The 19,688-nt window shown below is 32.2% G+C and overlaps 2 protein-coding genes across 3 annotated transcripts in view; both read left to right on the forward strand.

Annotated features, from left to right (window-relative positions):
- LOC127712726 (uncharacterized) overlaps window positions 1-19,688 on the forward strand; it is a 202,813-nt gene that overhangs the window by 86,126 nt on the left and 96,999 nt on the right. The window lies entirely within an intron of this gene.
- Window positions 12,084-19,688, forward strand: part of LOC127712721 (leucine-rich repeat serine/threonine-protein kinase 2-like) — a 54,119-nt gene continuing 46,514 nt past the window's right edge. Inside the window, exons 1-2 of the mRNA XM_052219326.1 lie at window positions 12,084-12,276; window positions 18,317-18,559. Of these exons, the coding sequence (XP_052075286.1) occupies window positions 12,240-12,276; window positions 18,317-18,559 (280 nt within the window). The 5' untranslated portion in view covers window positions 12,084-12,239. The remainder of the gene's footprint in view (window positions 12,277-18,316; window positions 18,560-19,688) is intronic.

Consider the following 19,688-nt stretch of genomic DNA (forward strand, 5'->3'; position numbering starts at 1 on the left):
GCTTTTTCGCGAAAAATAAGTTATAGGGGGAGGGGGGAATGAAAAGACTTGTCGGATCGGATTGGGACATTACTGTAATAATCAGGGTCTTGGTTTTCGAAAGTATCCTAAGATATGTCATAATATATATATATCTTAGGACAAATTTTATGACCATCTTATGACTATCATATGACATTTCATATAATATAAATCAAAGCTAAGATAGTCATACCTATGGTGCACGTATAACTGTCATAAGTGAACAGAATATCTTGTTTGATTTTAAATAATGATAAAAAAAAATGATAAACAATAAATATAAAAATAATAAGTATGAACATAAAAATTTACCGTTCTTAATATTTACGCATAATTATTTTTTTTATTATAATAAACATGAAAATATATATGAAAAGGAATTAAAATCTGAGATGATTATTTGATTAAATTAAGTTTGTATATGATAAATCTGATTCGGTACATCGAGTACTTGCTTAACGAAATATCCGTGCAAATACATTGATAAAGTACTATATAGAGAATGAAATAAATTACATATTTTCATGATACAAAATCATGTAGAAAAGGAGTCAAAATTTTACGTCGCAGGAGATTCAAATTTTAATTGACAAAGTGGAGAAGAACAAATCTCGACTATTTAGCAGACTGAGCAACACAAGTATTATTCTTATTGTAATGAACATGAAATTATATATGAAAAGTGATTAAAATTTGATTTGATAATCATAAGACCATCATAAGTCATGTCGCGAGGTGTCTTAAGTTATAAGTTATGACATATCATAACTTGGGACATTTTCGAAAACATATCTTACGACTATGACATGTCTTAAGACCATCATAAGACATGTCTTAGTCATAAGATACTTTCGAAAACTAGGCCCCTGATTGAAATAAGGATATTAAGAAGTAGGACCAATTTATCACGAAATCGTTTTACGACAGGGGAAATTTTAACGCCTTTAATCATATTTCAATGATCAGTATCATCTTATTCACAACTTAATATGTTTATACTTTAAGTATTTAAAAACAAAAATATTTCTGTACATTTCTGATCATTTAACCCCAAATAAACATCTTCAGATAACTCGGGACAGCCATTTAGATATATCATGACCCAGTATTTTTCAAGGAGAACCAAATATCTGTCAGAAGTAAACTATGTATTGCATTTTGGAAACAAATTAATTTATGTTGGTCAGCAATGTCATTCAAAATAGAATTTTACTAAAACATATAAGATTTGCAATATTGTTTATGAAAAAGGAATAGAACTGAGGGTTTGAGTGCAAAATAACTATTTTATCGGAATGATAATCTTTTTAAGTATATAATCCGGACTATGTAATATATAGAAATCCAATAAGTTTCGACAATTTTCCGATTATTACCCCGTGAGTGAAACATATACAGGAGAAAGAAGCCTCATAGAAACAAACAAGATCCACCATCAAAGTAAAGTTTCTAGATAACGAGAAATATACAGATATGAAATTTTCAACTTCTGACAAAGATCCTGACATGGGATATGGAAAACATTTTGAAATACCCAGACTATCGCAACAAGACAAGCTTGTATGTGAAAAGAATTAGAATGCAAATAACAACAACGTGAAGAATTCACAGTACAGCAATAAATCTCCACTAAGGCACATCATAACGAGTGGCGAGTTTTTTTTTTTTTTTTGTTTTTTTTTTTTTTTGTGTTGAGGTGACAAAATTTGTGTGCGGACATTCATAAATATACAAGAAGTGCACAGTAACAAATACTATTCCTCTTTTACTTGTTGTTGCTTTCATCTGGACCTTAACACAATTTTTATCATAATCATTCATCTGTAAAATATAGGTAGAGGTTACAAACTTTTTTTTAAGTTCCTTTGTTGTTATCAAAGAGGTATCATTCCTCTATGACTTGTAGTTGATTAGATTTTGTATCTTAAAGGGGCGCTACGAAATATGAAAAAAATAAAGTTTTGATTTCGTTTGGTTCAATCATTAATAAAAGTGAAATAATAAAATAATAATTCGTTTTTCGCAGCCAATTTTGGCAAAATAAGCAAAGAAATAACGCTGATGAATTATTCACTTGCAATAGAATAATTCGATCTCAATAAATCCTTATTTATGTGACCTTCAATTCAACCCATTAACTAGAGATTGGTTACGAATGCATGAGTTGTGTCCAGCCATTATAAGAATAAGAATGTCAACATTGATAGGGAAACAAGGATGAACCATTTTGTTGATAACTAAATCAATACACAAGTTTATCCCCGCATTTATATATACTAGTGAACAAGAAAACCCTGTATTTGTGTGTGTATTCTTTTTTAATTTCCAGAGACATTCAGATCTTTTCATTATATAAAACAGCCGTCTTTTTCTTTAACATAATCCAATATTGAAGAAGATTCATTGAAAAACATTACAAGTTTACAAGTTTCAATAAATCTACCTGTATATTTTTAGAAACATTTATTAGGCCTTTTCTTTTCCCCATTCACTCCCGAGTGTTGACTTTAAAGAATATTTTGTCCATACCTAGGGGCATTATGTTTGTCGGTCTGTGCGTCCGTTTGTATGTCCGTCCGCCCGTTCGTTCGTCCATTTGTCCTGCATCAGGTTAAAGTTTTTGGTCAAGGTAGTTTTTGATGAAGTTGAAGTCACATCAACTTGAAACTTAGTACACATGTTCCCTATGATATGATCTTTCTAATTTTAATGTCAAATTAGATTTTTTACCCCAATTTCACAGTCCACTGAAATCAGTAAAATGATAGTGCGAGTGGGGTATCCGTGTACTACGGACACATTTTTTTGAAAAAACGTCTTTCCATTTAACTGAATTGAATTTAATAATTTTCATTTTACAAAATTTTAATTTGAAGGTTATCCATTGAAAAGTGAAAAATAAAAATAAAACTGTCAACTGTGTATTTTCAGATCCATCCAAGTTTACGTAAATTTTAAGCATATGATGATTAAACATTATTTGTTAAATGAAAACTCGCAACCAATATTTTATATGCAGGAGAAAATTTTCAAATTTCTTTTGAGACAATCATTTCCAAATATGAAAAAAAAAATATTTCAAAATTGAAAAAAAAAAATTTCAAAATATGAGTAAAATATCTACATGTATGAAAAACATTTTAAATTTTATTTAAGAAAACAGAAATGTTATTGACTAAAACTTTAATTTGAAGGAGTGAAAAAGAAATTGCAATTTAAAAATGGCCCTACCTATTATCAGGTCCATTCTGTCCTTTAGTGTTACCATTATCAATATACGAATATACAGTTTTAAAGGGTCACTAGCTGTCAAATTCATGTTCACCGATTTGACTCTAATTCTTATATTTGATTTATAACCATGTAAAACATTCATCCAAACTTTTAAAAGTCTGAAATAAACAATTTACAGGGCATGGGCTCGATAATATGTAGCTTCTTTCGTGTGTATTTTAGTCTTGACGCTATATAGTTAACTATCAATTGACCTCCGAACACCTCCGATGGTTATTTAATCGATATTAACATAAATAAAGATATAAATAGAAAGTGAAATCGTGCAATTGTATTTTTATTGGGCTGTTTAATTTCATATAACAGATTAAAAATATATGTTAATAATAACCAAAACACGGACAATTCATGCGTTATCCATCTCTAGCTAAGGGGTTAAATTGAAGTTCACATGAATACGGATTCAATGAGGTCGAACTATTCACTTGCAAGTGAATAATTCATCGTTATTGTTTCTTAGCTTAATTTGACAAATTAAAACATACTGGCTGCTAAAAGCGAATTTTCATTTCACTATTTCGCTTTCATTAATGATTGAACAAAAAAAAATCATACCTTAGATTTTTTATATATCTCGTAGCTAGAGCCCCTTTAAACGCTTCTTAATACACACAAATGTATATAGGATTGTTTAGTTGAAAAAATATGGTTTAAATATCATTCAAAAACATGAATATTGCACTGAAACGTTTAACTGGAGTAATTAAGGATATATTGGGATAATAAACTGCTTCGCCGAGCGTAGCTGAATACGACCGCAGAGGTCCAACCCTGAACAGTTAGGGCAAAAATGGACACAATATTCAAGTTTGATACAGGTCTGAATTTGGATTGTAATTAAATATTTGACACATTATAGGTTTCTGACAAAGAATAAATGTAGTCAATGAACTTGACATTGATTATATGGTTTGAATTTATATTCAATTGAAGATTTCTTGCTGTTGTGTAATACACTGTGCTGTTGCGCAATACTTAGTAAATTTGTTTTCAGACTATATACAAAGAATTAGCAAAATAAATTGTGACCCCAAATTTTTATTTGGAAAATTGGCAATTTCTTAAATATGATATGCATATTCAGGACGAGAACATGTAAATGTTATGACATTTAAAAAGTCAGAATGTGAATATATATGTTCAAACTCTTTTAGGTCATTTTTAATGCAATAAACAAAAAAACTATGTCAATTGGACATGCTTTGATACTATATATGCCCTTGAATTTTTACTAGATAACATTTTTGTTCGCTTTGGAGATTCCGTATATCGTCAGGTTATCGGAATTCCAATGGGGACTAACTGTGCACCACTTATTGCGGACCTTTTTTTGTATTGCTATGAGTTACAATTTATGACAAAAATCAGCAAAGACCCATCGAAACAACATCTGATACACAAATTTAATAATACTTTTAGATATTTGGATGATATTTTGGCTCTCAATAATGACGACTTCAGTATGTATACTAACGAAATTTATCCTGTTGAACTTACTTTAAATAAAGCTAATACTAACAATGACCACTGCCCTTTCCTCGATCTTGATATCTATATCATTAATGGAAAGCTTAATACTAAAATATATGATAAAAGAGATGATTTTTCATTTCCTATCGTTAATTATCCATTTTTAGATGGTGACATTCCCTTGTCACCATCTTACGGTGTTTATATATCTCAACTTGTACGATTCGCTCGTGTATGTAACAATGTTTTAGATTTTAACGAGAGAAATTTATGTATTACTGAAAAATTATTACACCAGGGTTTTCGATATCACAAACTAGTCAAAACATTTACTAAATTTTATCATCGGTATAAGGACATCATTCGTAAATATAGCTCAACATGCAGACTTCTTATACGTTCAGGTATTTCACATCCAATTTTTTATGGAAATATTCTTTATAAAGCACAAAAATGTCAGTATTCACCTCTGAAGCTAACAAAACCTTTAAATAGACTTATTAAGAAGGGATATAGTTACGATACTGTTGTCAGGTCATTAAAGATTGCATATTTTTGCGTTAATATTGATTCACTTATAGGGTCTTTGCATCGGCACTAAACACATTTATTTAAAAACCAGTTGTTGGCATGACACGGGTTATGTTCTTCTCATATATGTTATGATGGTATGATACTAAACCCCTAACGGGAAGGATTGTGCCTGATATTCATATGATGAAGACATAATCTTTCAATCAGTTTAATTGAAGTCTGGAGCTGGCATGTCAGTTAACTGCTAGTAGTCTGTTGTTATTTATGTATTATTGTCATTTTGTTTATTTTCTTTGGTTACATCTTCTGACATCAGACTCGGACTTCTCTTCAACTGAATTTTAATGTGCGTATTGTTATGCGTTTACTTTTCTACATTGGCTAGAGGTATAGGGGGAGGGATGAGATCTCATAAACATGTTTAACCCCGCCGCATTTTTGCGCCTGTCCCAAGTCAGGAGCCTCTAGCCTTTGTTAGTCTTGTATTATTTTTGATTTTAGTTTCTTGTGTACAATTTGGAGTTTAGTATGGCGTTCATTATCACTGAACTAGTATATATATTTGTTTAGGGGCCAGTTGAAGGACGCCTCCGGGTGCGGGAATTTCTCGCTGCATTGAAGACCTGTTGATGACCTTCTGCTGTTGTCTGTTCTATGGTCGGGTTGTTGTCTCTTTGACACATTCCCCATTTCCATTCTCAATTTTATATGAATATTAACCCTGCTTTGTACTAGAACGACACTCTGAGTCGGTTATTTAACGTGATAGCTCACAAGATAACAGTCTGCAGGAAGACATTTCACCTTACCCGTACACATTATTTTCCGAGCCAACCAGTGTTTGCTCTAATTACTTAATGCCGCGTGCTGGCGGAGAAGCAGCAAATACCAATTTTAAAGTCTTTGGTTTGACCCGGCCGAGGTTCGAACCCACGACCTCCCGCACTCGAGGCGAACACGCTACCACGAGACCATCGAGGCGGTTAAGTTACGAGGAAAAAAGTGATATAAAATTAAATATATTTATAAAATAAAGTAGTATTGTCGTTAAAATATCATGAAAATGTCTAAAATAATATTATTATTCAACTAAATTATGTTGAAACTGTTTGTTTGGGTATATTAGGGTATGATGAAGCATAATGGTGACCTGTAGTTATTTTGTTAAACTTCTATGTCGTTTAATTGCTCTCTTGTGGAGAGTTGTCTCATTGGGACCAAACCACATCTTCCTATTTTTATATTATTTTATCAAAAGAAAAACTTATAGTTTAAAGTAAAATTTGTAACTGAGCAATGTTTAGGTCGTGTATCAAGAATAACTGATAATCCAATTGCAAGATTAAAATGAAATGTTAATGAAGACCAATTGCAATTATCCAGTTATCACCTAATTCAAAGTGTGAATTATTATGTTAACTATGTTAAATGAACTAACTAGAGTTTTTTTTTTAATTTGTTTTGACTCTGGAAAAGTTCCATTAATGTGGTCAAAAGGGATTATAACGCCTTTGAAAAGCTCAACATCAGATCCGATGATTACCTTATCGTACCGTGGTATAACTTTGGCACCAGTTTCCTACAAACTGTACTGTGGAGTATATTCCGATAAAATAAGTTCCAAGATTTGATTTTGGATAGCAGCAAAAACTCAAAATAAGAAGAGGACCACATTAGGTGCATTTCTGCATGATGTGATTTTAGTATGCAAGAATAATTTATAATTACTAACACTGATTACCTGTATATCTGTATAAGGGAGCTACCATTTGATTTTTTTTTTGGGGGGGGGGGGGGGGGAGGGCTACGATGAAATTTGAAGAAAAAAAAAGACAGGACAGGAGTTTTGAGGAAAAGAAGGCAGGATGAGCAACTTTGCAAAAAAAAAAGGCAGGATCTTCCCAGTATCATTAGTAAAAGATTTTTTTTAAATGTGGAAAGTGTTTCTATGAAGATATATAATGGTTTTAAGTAACGATAATATACAAGATCCAGCAGATTCCTATACAGATGCTCACAACTCCTACAAACTGATTTAAATTTTTTTAGACATGAACAGGAGTAATTGACGGACAATAGGATTAAAAAAAAAAATTTATAATTACTAACACTGATTACCTGTATATATGTATAAGGGAGCTACCATTTGATTTTTTTTTGTTGTTGTTGAGGGGGGGGGAGAGGGCTACGATGAAATTTGAAAAAAAGACAGGACAGGAGTTTTGAGTAAAAAAAAAAGGCAGGATGAGCAACTTTGCAAAAAAAAAAGGCAGGATGACAATTTATGTAAAAAAAAGTCAGGATAAACTAATAAAAAAAAGGCAGGACCGAATGGAGTGAAAAATAAAAAAGCAGGACAGAGAATAGAACTTAAAAAAATGCAGGACAAAATTTTTCATCCTCGCTCTAGCTCCCCCCCCCCCCCTCCCCCCCCCCCCCCCATAAAAATCAAATGGTAGCTCCCTAAGAGAATGGTCATTTACACTCCTGACTCACCAGCAGGCAGCACAGATGTTTTAATATAATAATGAAAGTACTTCAGTTAACTGAGTATGTAGAATTTTGGGAATTGTGAGAAAGTGGTGAAATTTCTAAAAAGGCTATCGTTATCCCTATTGATCAGGAAATACTACCGTGCCACCTTAACAATCAGGTGTACAATGTCTTTTGAGATCCACGTTCAGGTCTTTCATGTAACCCAGTCTTTGTCGATAAAACGTTTAATTAAACATTCTTTTTTATACGATAAATATGAAATAACGCACGTGGTCTGACCGCTAAGCTTCACGCAATATACTTTGAGCTACTTCTATTTTCTTGCAAGACTCTTTACAATGAAATGTCAAATGTTCGCACTGACATAAGCAAAGACAAAGGTGGCAATATCGTACAATATACATTCATGGTTAAAGATGACAATAACCATTGATAACGAAGGATATACAATCAATCTTTATATATACAACTAGATGCTCTATGTTAGTTAATGGTAAAAAGACAAACTACTTTATACAAAAAGACCTTGAAAGGATCCATACAATCTTGAGGAAAACAAATCTCAATGGCATAAAAATAGACAAAGATAACCTCAATAAATTACTAGCAAACAAGCTTGAACATATCTTGTGTAAAAAAGAGGCTAATGATACAACTTCTGTTGACTCTAACCCCGTGAAATGTAAACGTAACTGCAAGACTAGGGCAGTACAGTGTATAAATGGTTACTGGGTACATTACTCATGTGAAAAATTATTGCTCGCAGAAGTTCAAAACCTACCAAATATTGACTATTGTTGTAAAACATGTAGCAAGAAATCTATGGTTCTACCATATGCCATCACGTCTGCAGAAGTTTTATTAAGAGAGGAGACGATATATGATGGAAAATGTCTAGTGTGCAATGATGATATTACTGATGAAAAACAAGCTTGTCCAACATGCAACCATATTTCTCATAACAAGTGCTTCAACATTACTTCTGATCAATGTTACAGCTGCCATGCAATAGAAGAACAACGAACTCTTAGTGAGAATCAAACACCAGTAGAAATAATAGAAAGACCGACGAAGTTATTGACCACAAAACAGATGTAAATCATGTTGACACAACAACCATCATTGCAAGCGAAAACAAATTCTGCACTGGTCTACATCAGACTTTACAAACAGCAAGTGACCAAGTAAGCAATACACCAAAAACAGTCATATCAGAGAAAGAAAGTATGTCTACAACACCAATGTTAACAAGCAAACAAGAACAACAGACTAAGCAAAAAGAACTAAAGCAACAAGAACTTAAACTGACAAAACAAGAGGAACAACTACGTTTAAAAGAAGCTGTCGTTAATGATCAATTTAAAGACAAAACTAGACTGTACGATATGATATATAAACTTGAAGCCAGGAATTATTAGCTTGAAACAGTCAAGTCCCTATATCACAAGATCAATAAAGAAGACAACACAACGAAAAGAAACGACGAAACGCATTAGAGCAGTAGGCCAGATTCAAGATCAACAAGAAACAACAATGATAGTTTAGTCAATGCTATAAAGGAAAAAGTATCAGGCTATATCTTAGAAAGGTAGACAAAGTAATAGAACAACTAATAAGACTAGAAGAAAATGTAAACAATACTCCTGCTGAAACATACCACTATAGATACTATTACTATCATTCCTTTACTCCAAATCATAGTCAACACGATGTATACTACAGTAGCCAGCAGCAGAGTTACCATTATTCCTACTATCAACATGATAACTGGTCCTACAACCTTCACTACTATCCTGATTGTAATGAATATCAAGAATATAGTTATAGTAGCAACCTCTTAACAGTACAATAAGAACAAGAAACAGGAAATATTGATAAAGGAAGGAACAACAACAGAACGAAAGAATCAACGTGCACAAACTCAAAACAACTAAGAACTTGCCACATGATTATAACATACAAACAGCCCGTCATTCAGAAACTCCACAGTATGGCTTTACAGGATTGAACAAGAGCAATGCTCCACTTGTCGAAGGACAATCTATTTATTGCAGAGATCAAAGCAAAAATCAGAAAACAAATTCAGAACATTTTTATACCAAAAAAGCAGAATATTTTTTTCATCAAATTGGGGATCAGAATTTTTTTTTAGAAACATACAACCCCCCCCACCCCCCCACCCCACCCATTGTCATCCGTTAGTCTGTATAACCCTTCTGACCCTAAAATAGTAAAAAAAATTACCAGTGCAAGTGAAAATTACTACAGAAGGATATATATCCTACAGTCACAAGGGCCAAATACAACAATTACTCTAATGTAGTGGATCCAAAATGTCAACTATGCCAAAAAGGAGAAGAAGCATTGTCTCATTTCCTGCTCACATGTGATACATCGTAGGCGTTGTTAGAAAACCATTATTAGAAAGAATAGTTTTAACGGCTGGTAGAATTTTCTCTGAGAGCCACAGAGTCAATAACATAGAACTATACTAAGATTGATTTATGATCCTTACAACTACTGCATAAATCATTAACAACGATCACATTTTGGATAATATATCGATAATTCTTGAACCGCAATGCAGGAAAATGATCCACTTAATTACTCCATACAACAAGGTATATATATACTACTTGGTTGCGATAGTAAACAACCTAAACAGAGAAAGAAAATAAGTTTAAGACTATTATTTGATAAAAGTGTAAATGTTAGTGATAAATTTGTCCTGGTAAAATATGTCCGGGTGGACAAATATTACTAGTATAAAAAGTCCATGGTTACAGAATTTACTAGTATTTTTAGATGTTAGTAATCTATGTCCCCAGACTAATTTTCATAGGAATTCAAGTCCATGTCATTAATATTCCGAGGTAAAAACGTCCATTTCCTTTTTTTATAGGAAAAATAATAATGAATAAATTCAATTACATTTAAACAATGGAAATTTAAATGTAATGTTTTAATATTGTTTAAAAGTTGTGTATTTATATTTTTGATTAAATGTATCATTTTTTTTTTAATAAAATTTCTGTCCCCAGACTAATTTTCCTAGGAAATCCTGTCCGTCATTAATATTCCTAGGTGAAAACGTCCATGTCCTTTATTTTAAAAGGAAAATTTTAATGAAGCAAATTATCTACTTGTAAACAATGGAAACTCAATTTTTATGTTTTTAATATTGTTAAAGAGTTGTGCATTAATATTTAATAAAATTCATGTCCCCAGACTAATTTCCCTAGGAAATCATGTTCATGTCATTAATATTCCTACGTAAAAACGTCCATGCCCTTTATTTTAAATGGTGAATTTAAATGTTATGTTTTAATATGTATTAATATTTAGTAAAATTTATGTCCCAGACTAATTTTTCTAGGACATATCATGTCCATGTCATTAACATGTCTAGTTCAGTTAATGTTCATGTTCTTTGAAACTTTCCAATCTTATTATGACTAAGAAAATATGTTGTTGTTTTTTTCATTTTCAATAATTTCTATAAAAGAAAAAAACTGCTAGTAAAACAAGTCTTGAGACACTTGTTCCTAGGAAAATAAGTGCCATGCAGACATATTTTACTAGCTATGGACTTATTTTCCTAGGAACATTTGTCCTAGGACTGACATTCCTAGTAAAATCATTGACATGAACTTGATTAACTAGGGAAAAAAGTCTGGCGCGGACAAATTTTACTACCGGACCAAATTTACTGTTACATATGTAAGTGATATATAAGACGTACAGTCCAAATTATCTATTCTTATTTATGTCATGTTCGACTATACAAAATTCTGTCATTGTTCCTGAAAAAATTCTCAAAGTCTTTTTAGAAAAACCCCGTGTTATGATTGAATATCAATAGTGTGTTAAATAAAGAATTTGGATCTTGAATCTTCAAATAATTTTAGATTCTAAATTAACCTGTCCAGTATATTATAAACTGACAGTTTGTGTATATCTAATATTCTTTGATTGTATGATAATCATATAATATTCGTGGTGATCATAAAAATCATAAACATTCTAACCTTCGCATGTAAAAAGTCTTTAAAACTGTTAACTTCCCATTTAAAAAAAGTCATAAAACTGTAAACTTTCCATGTAAAAAGTCTTAAAAACTTTAAAGTTCCTAATGTAAATAGTGTATATATATATATAATGTTGTTGTGTTTAATAATGATTGTTAATTTTCATTATTTTTCGTTTATTTTTTGGTGATTGAACTGTTCGAAAGTATGGTTACCCTATAAAGGGTGTAAAGATCAAGAGAAGATGAAGAAGAAGAAGATGGTGGATATCACTCCAGCTATATTTGGAGGTGTGCCTTGACTGGCAGAATTTATAACAAAGATTACAGATAACAGATTATAAGAAATCATTTGACCGAATACTATCTCCCAGCCAGTCGGGTTCACAAACCGAAAATGACAAGTTTGGATGTAGGCAAAAGAAAAAATGAAGGTATATTAAACAAAAGAAAGCATGTCATCTATTGCTATAAGGGTGGCTGGAAACAAGGTTTAACATGTTTATTAAAATGTTTAATTAAAAATACCAAAGACAAAAAAAAAATCTCTGATGATGTTGAAATATATATCTCTGGGGGTCAGACTAGTCCAAATAATTATGACATCTTGAAAGGCTATTATATTTTTTTCTTTGACGCCTTACATCGACGTCATAGCAAAAATTTAAAATAGCCTTCCAAGACGTCATTATAAATTATTTGGACTACTGGGGTCAGACCTATAATCCGACAGACCTGTAGTCCGACAGTCCTATAACCCGACAGTCCTATAACCCAACAGCTCGATAGTCCGACAGTTCTTTACTCATGTTACACCGATAGTCCGAAGCGCGGTCATCTGAACAATATCCCTATATATATACAGTACAGGTAGAGACTTATTACTGAGGGTCGTTATGGGGGTACCTTCATGACGAATAACAAATCTGCCTCAGAGATGAGAAGCATACATCTAATACATTTGACCTATCACATTCAACCACAACATTATACTTTACATGCACATACCCATGTATTCATACCTGTCAATCATTTCTCGCAAGTAAAACATTTTGGTCAGCCAGATCGATCGTGCTTTCTTTTTTGACATATTTCCCGTTAATCTCTTTGAAACAATTGTTTTTTATTACAATATTTATAACGCCGTGATCATGTTTCGAATCCTAGTTTTTATATAAAAAAAAAATTAACAAACTTTTCATATGCACGTCAATATTTTATGTCCCAGCATTATTTTAGATTTTGTTTGTAAATAAATATAATGGAAATAACAGATTTGTTGACACTCGTTGTATTATAACAAAGATATTGCCTTTCTATCTATTTTCATGTTTGAAATTTTAATGAAAATCGTGTTTTTATAAACAGATTTTACGAATTGTGTCAATCAATACACGAAAATCAAAGTTTTACACTAGTCATGATCAGCTGTCTTTACTTTTGCGTCATATTTCTAGCCATTCTAAAGCTCGTGCAGTCAGTAAGATTTTGTAAATTGATGTCGGCAGTTTAAATTGTATTATTTCATTAGTTACGTAGTAGTTGATAACCTGATAAAAATGCAGTACTGTAATACATTGTTTTCAGTTTTGGTGTTGATTTGTTGGAATTTAAAGTAATGATTCGGAGATTTAAAAAAAAAAAAAAATTATTGAGTTAAAAGAACTAAAATAACTCGTGAGATTTAAAAAAAAGTAGAAACGGGGGAGGATTATTCAATCATATTATTTGTTTCCAAATTTCTGTGTGTGAATAAGTACATTGTACTGTCTTCACCTCATTGCCCATCTTTGTTCCGATCTTTTTCGCATAATGGTATCATGTAGTGATGATTCTATGACTAGGAATGCTTACTAGGTCCTTATTATATATTCTAATACTTTACATAGACATGATAGAAGTGTTATCATTCATAAGCCTGAAAAAGTCAGGTTTTGGCAATTAAATAACCATAATAAGACATGTAAGACTAGATAGTACAGCGATTTATAATGCCATACAATAGCAGTGATAAGGTATAATTTTGATGACAGACAATAGATGCAATTTATTAAGATTTCATTTGCACCCTGGGCCCCTCTAAATCCGCCTCTGCCTCAGATATGAGAAGCATACATCTAATACATTTGACCTATCACATTCAACCACAACATTATACGTTACATGCACATGCCCATGTATGTAAAGAGACATTCTCGTTATCAACATCAACATGATGAATAGGAATGGAATCTTATATCAATTGTTCAAACAGTATAGGATTTAATTTTTATCCCATTACAATGCATTCCACTTTTTAAATTTTAAAAAATGCTAGCGTTTCGGCAGTATGCTAATACAATTTTATGAAGACATTATCCATAACCTTTGAAGCAGTACACTACAGCTTTGTGTCAGACCATTGGACTGTTGGATTAACAGACTGTCAGATTATCGGTCTGTCAGACTATAGGTCTGTCGGAATTTCAGGTTGTCAGATTATAGCTACGCTCCCATATCTCTTCATGAATAGTCATGACACTGAAGTAAGTTTTTTTTAATCTAATATAATAATAATCATGATAATATACATGTAGAATACTATTTTTTACCAAGATATTTATTTCCAAAATCTGCCAAACCCCTCCCCCTTTTTCCCTTTACCCTTTAGTTTATCCTCAGAACCAAATCAAAATGTTGTCCCTTTACTCAGGATTTATAAAAATATACCACATTTGCTAGCAGGTAATAGAAGGAAGGAATGCCCTTTATGGCATGGCTCAAATGGTAATTCTTGCCTACCCTTATGTCAAATTGGTTAAAAAAAGTTCATGATTCGTCAGAGGTCTCAAATAACTAACTGTTACCGTAATTATTGGATAGAAATTATCGTTATTCTTCAAAATCAGTTGATCATTTTATCGTTGTGAAGAAAGTGTACATTTTATCGTCATGCACCAAAAATTACCATTAACGTCATTTGACAGTTTTATTTATACTGTTATTCGTCATGAAATTATCCCCATTACAAACCTTGTAATAGTATGGTCCAAATAATAAGAAAGTCTTGCCAGGCTCTTTTTTTTTTTTCTGTGACACCTTTCTACAATGTCATAGGTCATTTGTAGGGAGGCTTCATAGAAAAAAATGAAAAAGCCTTTTAACACGTCAAAATTATTTGGGCTTATAATAGTCTTATCGGACATATTGGATAACTGTCGTACCGTAGCTGTTATAATTCCTATGATATATTGTTGATAGTTGGCAGACACTTCGGCATCTATATGTAAGTTACTCTAGGAAACAGGACAATTTCGTTTAGCCCAACTCCATATATCAAAAATCTGTTATCATGGTTATTTTTTTTCTGATTTCAATAATTTCCACATTTTTATACGACCGCAAAAATTGAAAATTTTTTGGTCGTATATTGGTATGACGTTGGCGTCGTCGTCGTCGTCGTCGTCGTCGTCGTCCGGCGTCGTCCGGCGTCGTCCGGCGTCGTCCGAAGACACATTGGTTTTCGCACTCTAACTTTAGTTTAAGTGAATGGATCTCCATAAAATTTTACCATAAGGTTCAATACCACGAAAGGAAGGTTGGGATTGATTTTGGGGGTTATGGTACTAACAGTTAAGGAATTAGGGGCCAAAAAGGGGCCAAAAATAAGCATTTTTGTAACTTCCAGACAATAACTTGTGTGTAAGTGTATGGATCTCTCTGACATTGTACCACAAGGTTCCATATCACAAAGGGAAGGCTGTAATTGATTTTGGGGGTAATTGCCTCAAAATTTTAGGAATTAGGGGCCAAAAAAGGGGCAAAAAACAAGCATTTTTCTAGTTTCATGACAATAACTTGTGTGTAAGTGTTTGGATATTTCTGAAATTGTACTATAAGGTTCCATATCACAAAGGGAAAGCTGGAATTGAGTTTGGGGGTAATTGCCCTAAACGTTGAGGAATTGGGGGCCAAAAAGGGGCCAAAAATAAGCATTTTTCTAGTTTCCAGACAATAACTTGTGTTCAAGTGTATGGATCTCTCTGAAATTGTACTGCAAGGTACCATACCACAAAGGGAAGGCTGGGATTGAGTTTGGGGGTGATGAATCATAAGGGGGTTCAAAAAATTTGGGGGGGGGGATTTTTTTTTTCTTTTATTTTCTTTTTTTCCTTTTTTTTTTCTTTTAAAATTTTCCATTTTAAGTTGGTTATTTCTGATTTATATTTAAAAGCAAATAATAATGATATGGTAGGAGATACACACCAAACAGGATGTGTAATTTATTATATAATAAGTATTGTGCAATAGCAAGAAATTTTCAATTCCACAGTATTGCACAATAGCAAGAAATCTTCAATTGCACAGTATTGCGCAATAGCAAGAAATCTTCAATTGCACAGTATTGCGCAATAGCAAGAAATATCCAATAGCACAATATTGTGCAATAGCAAGAAATTGTCAATTGTACAGTATTGCGCAATAGCAAGAAATATTCAATTGCACAGTATTGTGCAAAAGAAGATACTTCGTATAAATTGCTTATTTCTTGATCAATTTCAATGGGGTTTTATTCTTGAATTCTTGGGGTTCTTTAATATGCTGAATCTAACCGTGTATTAAGTTTTTGGATTTTGGGCCCCGTTTTTAAATTGGTCCACATTGAGGTCCAAAGGGTCCAAAATTTAACTTTGTTTGATTTCATCAAAATTGAATTATTGGGGTTCTTTGATATGCCGAATCTAACCGTGTATTTAGATTCTTAATTTTTGGTTCCGTTTTCAAATTGGTCTACATTAAGGTCCAAAGGGTCCAAAATTAAACTTAGTTTGATTTTAACAAAAATTGAATTTTTAGGGTTCTTTGATATGCTGAATCTAAACATGTATTTAGATTTTTGATTATGGGCCCAGTTTTCAAGTTGGTCCAAATCGGGGTCCAAAATTAAACTTTGTTTGATTTCAACAAAAATTGAATATATGGAGTTCTTTGATATGCTGAATCTAACCATGTATTTAGATTTTTGATTTTTGGGCCCCTTATCAACTTTGTCCACATTGAGGTCAAAAGGGTCTAAAATAAAACTTTGTTTGATTTCATCAAAAATTGAATTCTTGGGGTTCTTTGATATGCTGAATCTAACCATGTATTTAGATTTTGGATATTGGACCATAATAGGTGAATGTCCAATTTAAAATTTTTAAGTTCTTAGACCACATTCATTCTGTGTCAGAAACCTATGCTGTGTCAAATATTTAATCACAATCCAAATTCAGAGCTGTATCAAGCTTGAATGTTGTGTCCATATATACTTGCCCCAACTGTTCAGGGTTCGACCTCTGCGGTCGTATCAAGCTGCGCCCTGCGGAGCATTTTATTCTGTGTTAATTTAACATAAAATTAACCCGATAAATTCCGTATTAGGACAATTGCACACTGTGTAACGAATTCATCCTGATTTTGTTATATTACATATTATTATATTCAAATACAATAATTAGGACAATATCAACCAAATATATTTAGATATTTAATCTAAACCTGTGAAAAATGAAAAATAATAGGACTATAAAGCAACTCAAATTTTTTTTTATTAGGTCAATGGTATAAGGGAGATAATTCCAATTGACGTTATAAAAAATTGTACTGAAATTTATTAAGACAATCAAAATGCAAGAAATTACTCTAAATCAGGATAAATATATCTATCACTCAATGAATGAGTGTACAACAATATTCATGATATTAGCTGATCAGTGATTGAAATAATTTTTGATTATTTAGAGCAGTGTTTGTTCTAATTGACGAGTTCTCAATAGTCATGATAGTAGAGTCTATAAAAAGTTGTCATGGTTGTATGCACATTTTACAAATTGTCAAAAATCTTACATTAACCATGTTAACACCAATTTCTTCCAAAAAGAGACAGGAAATGTCACTAGGGACAATTAACATTATTAAAACTCAGTCATACATTTTTGGACATCGTAAGTTGAAGAAAAACAATGAAAACACAGACAGCAGTCTACATTTATAACACTACATAAAAAAAAAGACAGCAATAGTATCCAAGTTAAAACCATAGATCTCAGGTGCTCAGAAAAAGGTTAGCAAAATCCTGCTCAACATGTGGCATCTGTTGTGATGCTCAGTGACATGTTCCAAAAAAAGATGATGTCTCTCACTTGTGATAGGTACATAACATCATGCATGTAGCATTGTTAATTTCACCCTAATACTTTTTTACAATATTTATACAACATGGATCAGTGGTCTTATAAAAGGTACACCAAAATATCAATTTATAAAAAAACCTAAACTCTAAAATGATGATATAGTGGTCATTTGCACATGTTTTATCAGTGAAAAAAACAGAAATTGAATACAGAAAATGACAGAAGTAATATATCAGGAAACAGAAATCCTGTTACACATTTTTTAAATTCTTAAATGCTTATCATGCTTATTATTCAATTTATATTTTTACAACTGTAGACTACTATTGTGGGCTTATATACAGTGAATTGATAGAAGGACCACTTCGAGAAACAGAACTACTACATAGATTAGATCAACAGGATGTTTTGGCTGTAGAAGTTAGAGAATGTCTGGTGTTGATGGAGAAAAATGGGTCTATATGTAAGACTGGTGCTGGAGAAAATGTATGGCAGTTAGCTTCAGAGCTACATAGAGGAGACTTTTCAGAGAATACAGTTCCTTCAAGATCATCCTTAAATGGTATACATGACATACATGACATAGGGAATGATGTTGTATATATGATTTGCTAATTCATCATCATCTCTTTTGTTAAAGGGGCCTCATCAGCTGGATGGTCTTTGTAGTTTATCTACTGCATATAAACTAGCCTGTCAGCACTGAAAGTGTTATTTTTAACCCTGCAAGTGGCAGGTGTGATGGTTTATTGTTATTAACTTTGTCAGTTTTCCTGCTGAATATCATGTTCGCAACTATCTTTGTACATTGTTGTAGCCTATACAGTGTAGCAGGTTATTTTTGGCTGATTTTGGGGGGTAAGGGAAAATCACAAAAATAAATTCTGCGAAAATTTATGCATACGTTCGGTACTTTCTAGGAGCTAAAACGTTTTGTAAATTATTTTTTTTTCCCGTTCGGTAGATCAATAATGGTTTATGCTAATTTAAACAAAATTAAAATGCAAAATGCCACTGTTCACTGGCTGTCAGGTGTTAATTAGTTAATTGGTTACCTAATAAAATAGATAATAATGTATGGGTGTGAGGTACTCTATCAGGTATTTTATCTTTATTAATTAGTGTCAGATTATATAAGAGTTGCAAGTCACTCATGATAATTTTATATTCTAATTAGTACATCAAAGGTCCGGGCAATTTCTTAACTAATCAACTGTAACATTAATATTTACAAGAAGTTTGTACACCTGTGACAAAAGTACCGTATTCTACTGATTAACTGTATCAAAATATAATCTATAAATAACACATCATGCAGGTGAAACAATCATTTAACCATTACACTTGTATTTAATTTTTATACGACCGCAAAAAATGTTTTGGTATCGTATAATGGTATGATGTCGTCGTCGTCTGCGTCTTCGTCCGAAGAGACATTGGTTTCCGGACAATAACTTTAGTTTAAGTTAATGGATCTCTATGAAATTTTTTAAGAAGGTTCAATACCACAAAAGGAAAGTTGGGATTGATTTTGGGGATGATGGTCCTAACCGTTTAGGAATTAGGGGCCCAAAACAAACATTTTTCTAGTTTCAGGATAATAACTTGTGTATAAGTATTTCCATTGCTCTGAAATTGTACAACAATGTTTAATACCACAAGTTGAAGGTTGGGATTCATAATAGGGGTTA

This window comes from Mytilus californianus, unplaced genomic scaffold, assembly GCF_021869535.1.
Source record: "Mytilus californianus isolate M0D057914Y unplaced genomic scaffold, xbMytCali1.0.p SCAF_8, whole genome shotgun sequence".
Taxonomy (NCBI): domain Eukaryota; kingdom Metazoa; phylum Mollusca; class Bivalvia; order Mytilida; family Mytilidae; genus Mytilus; species Mytilus californianus.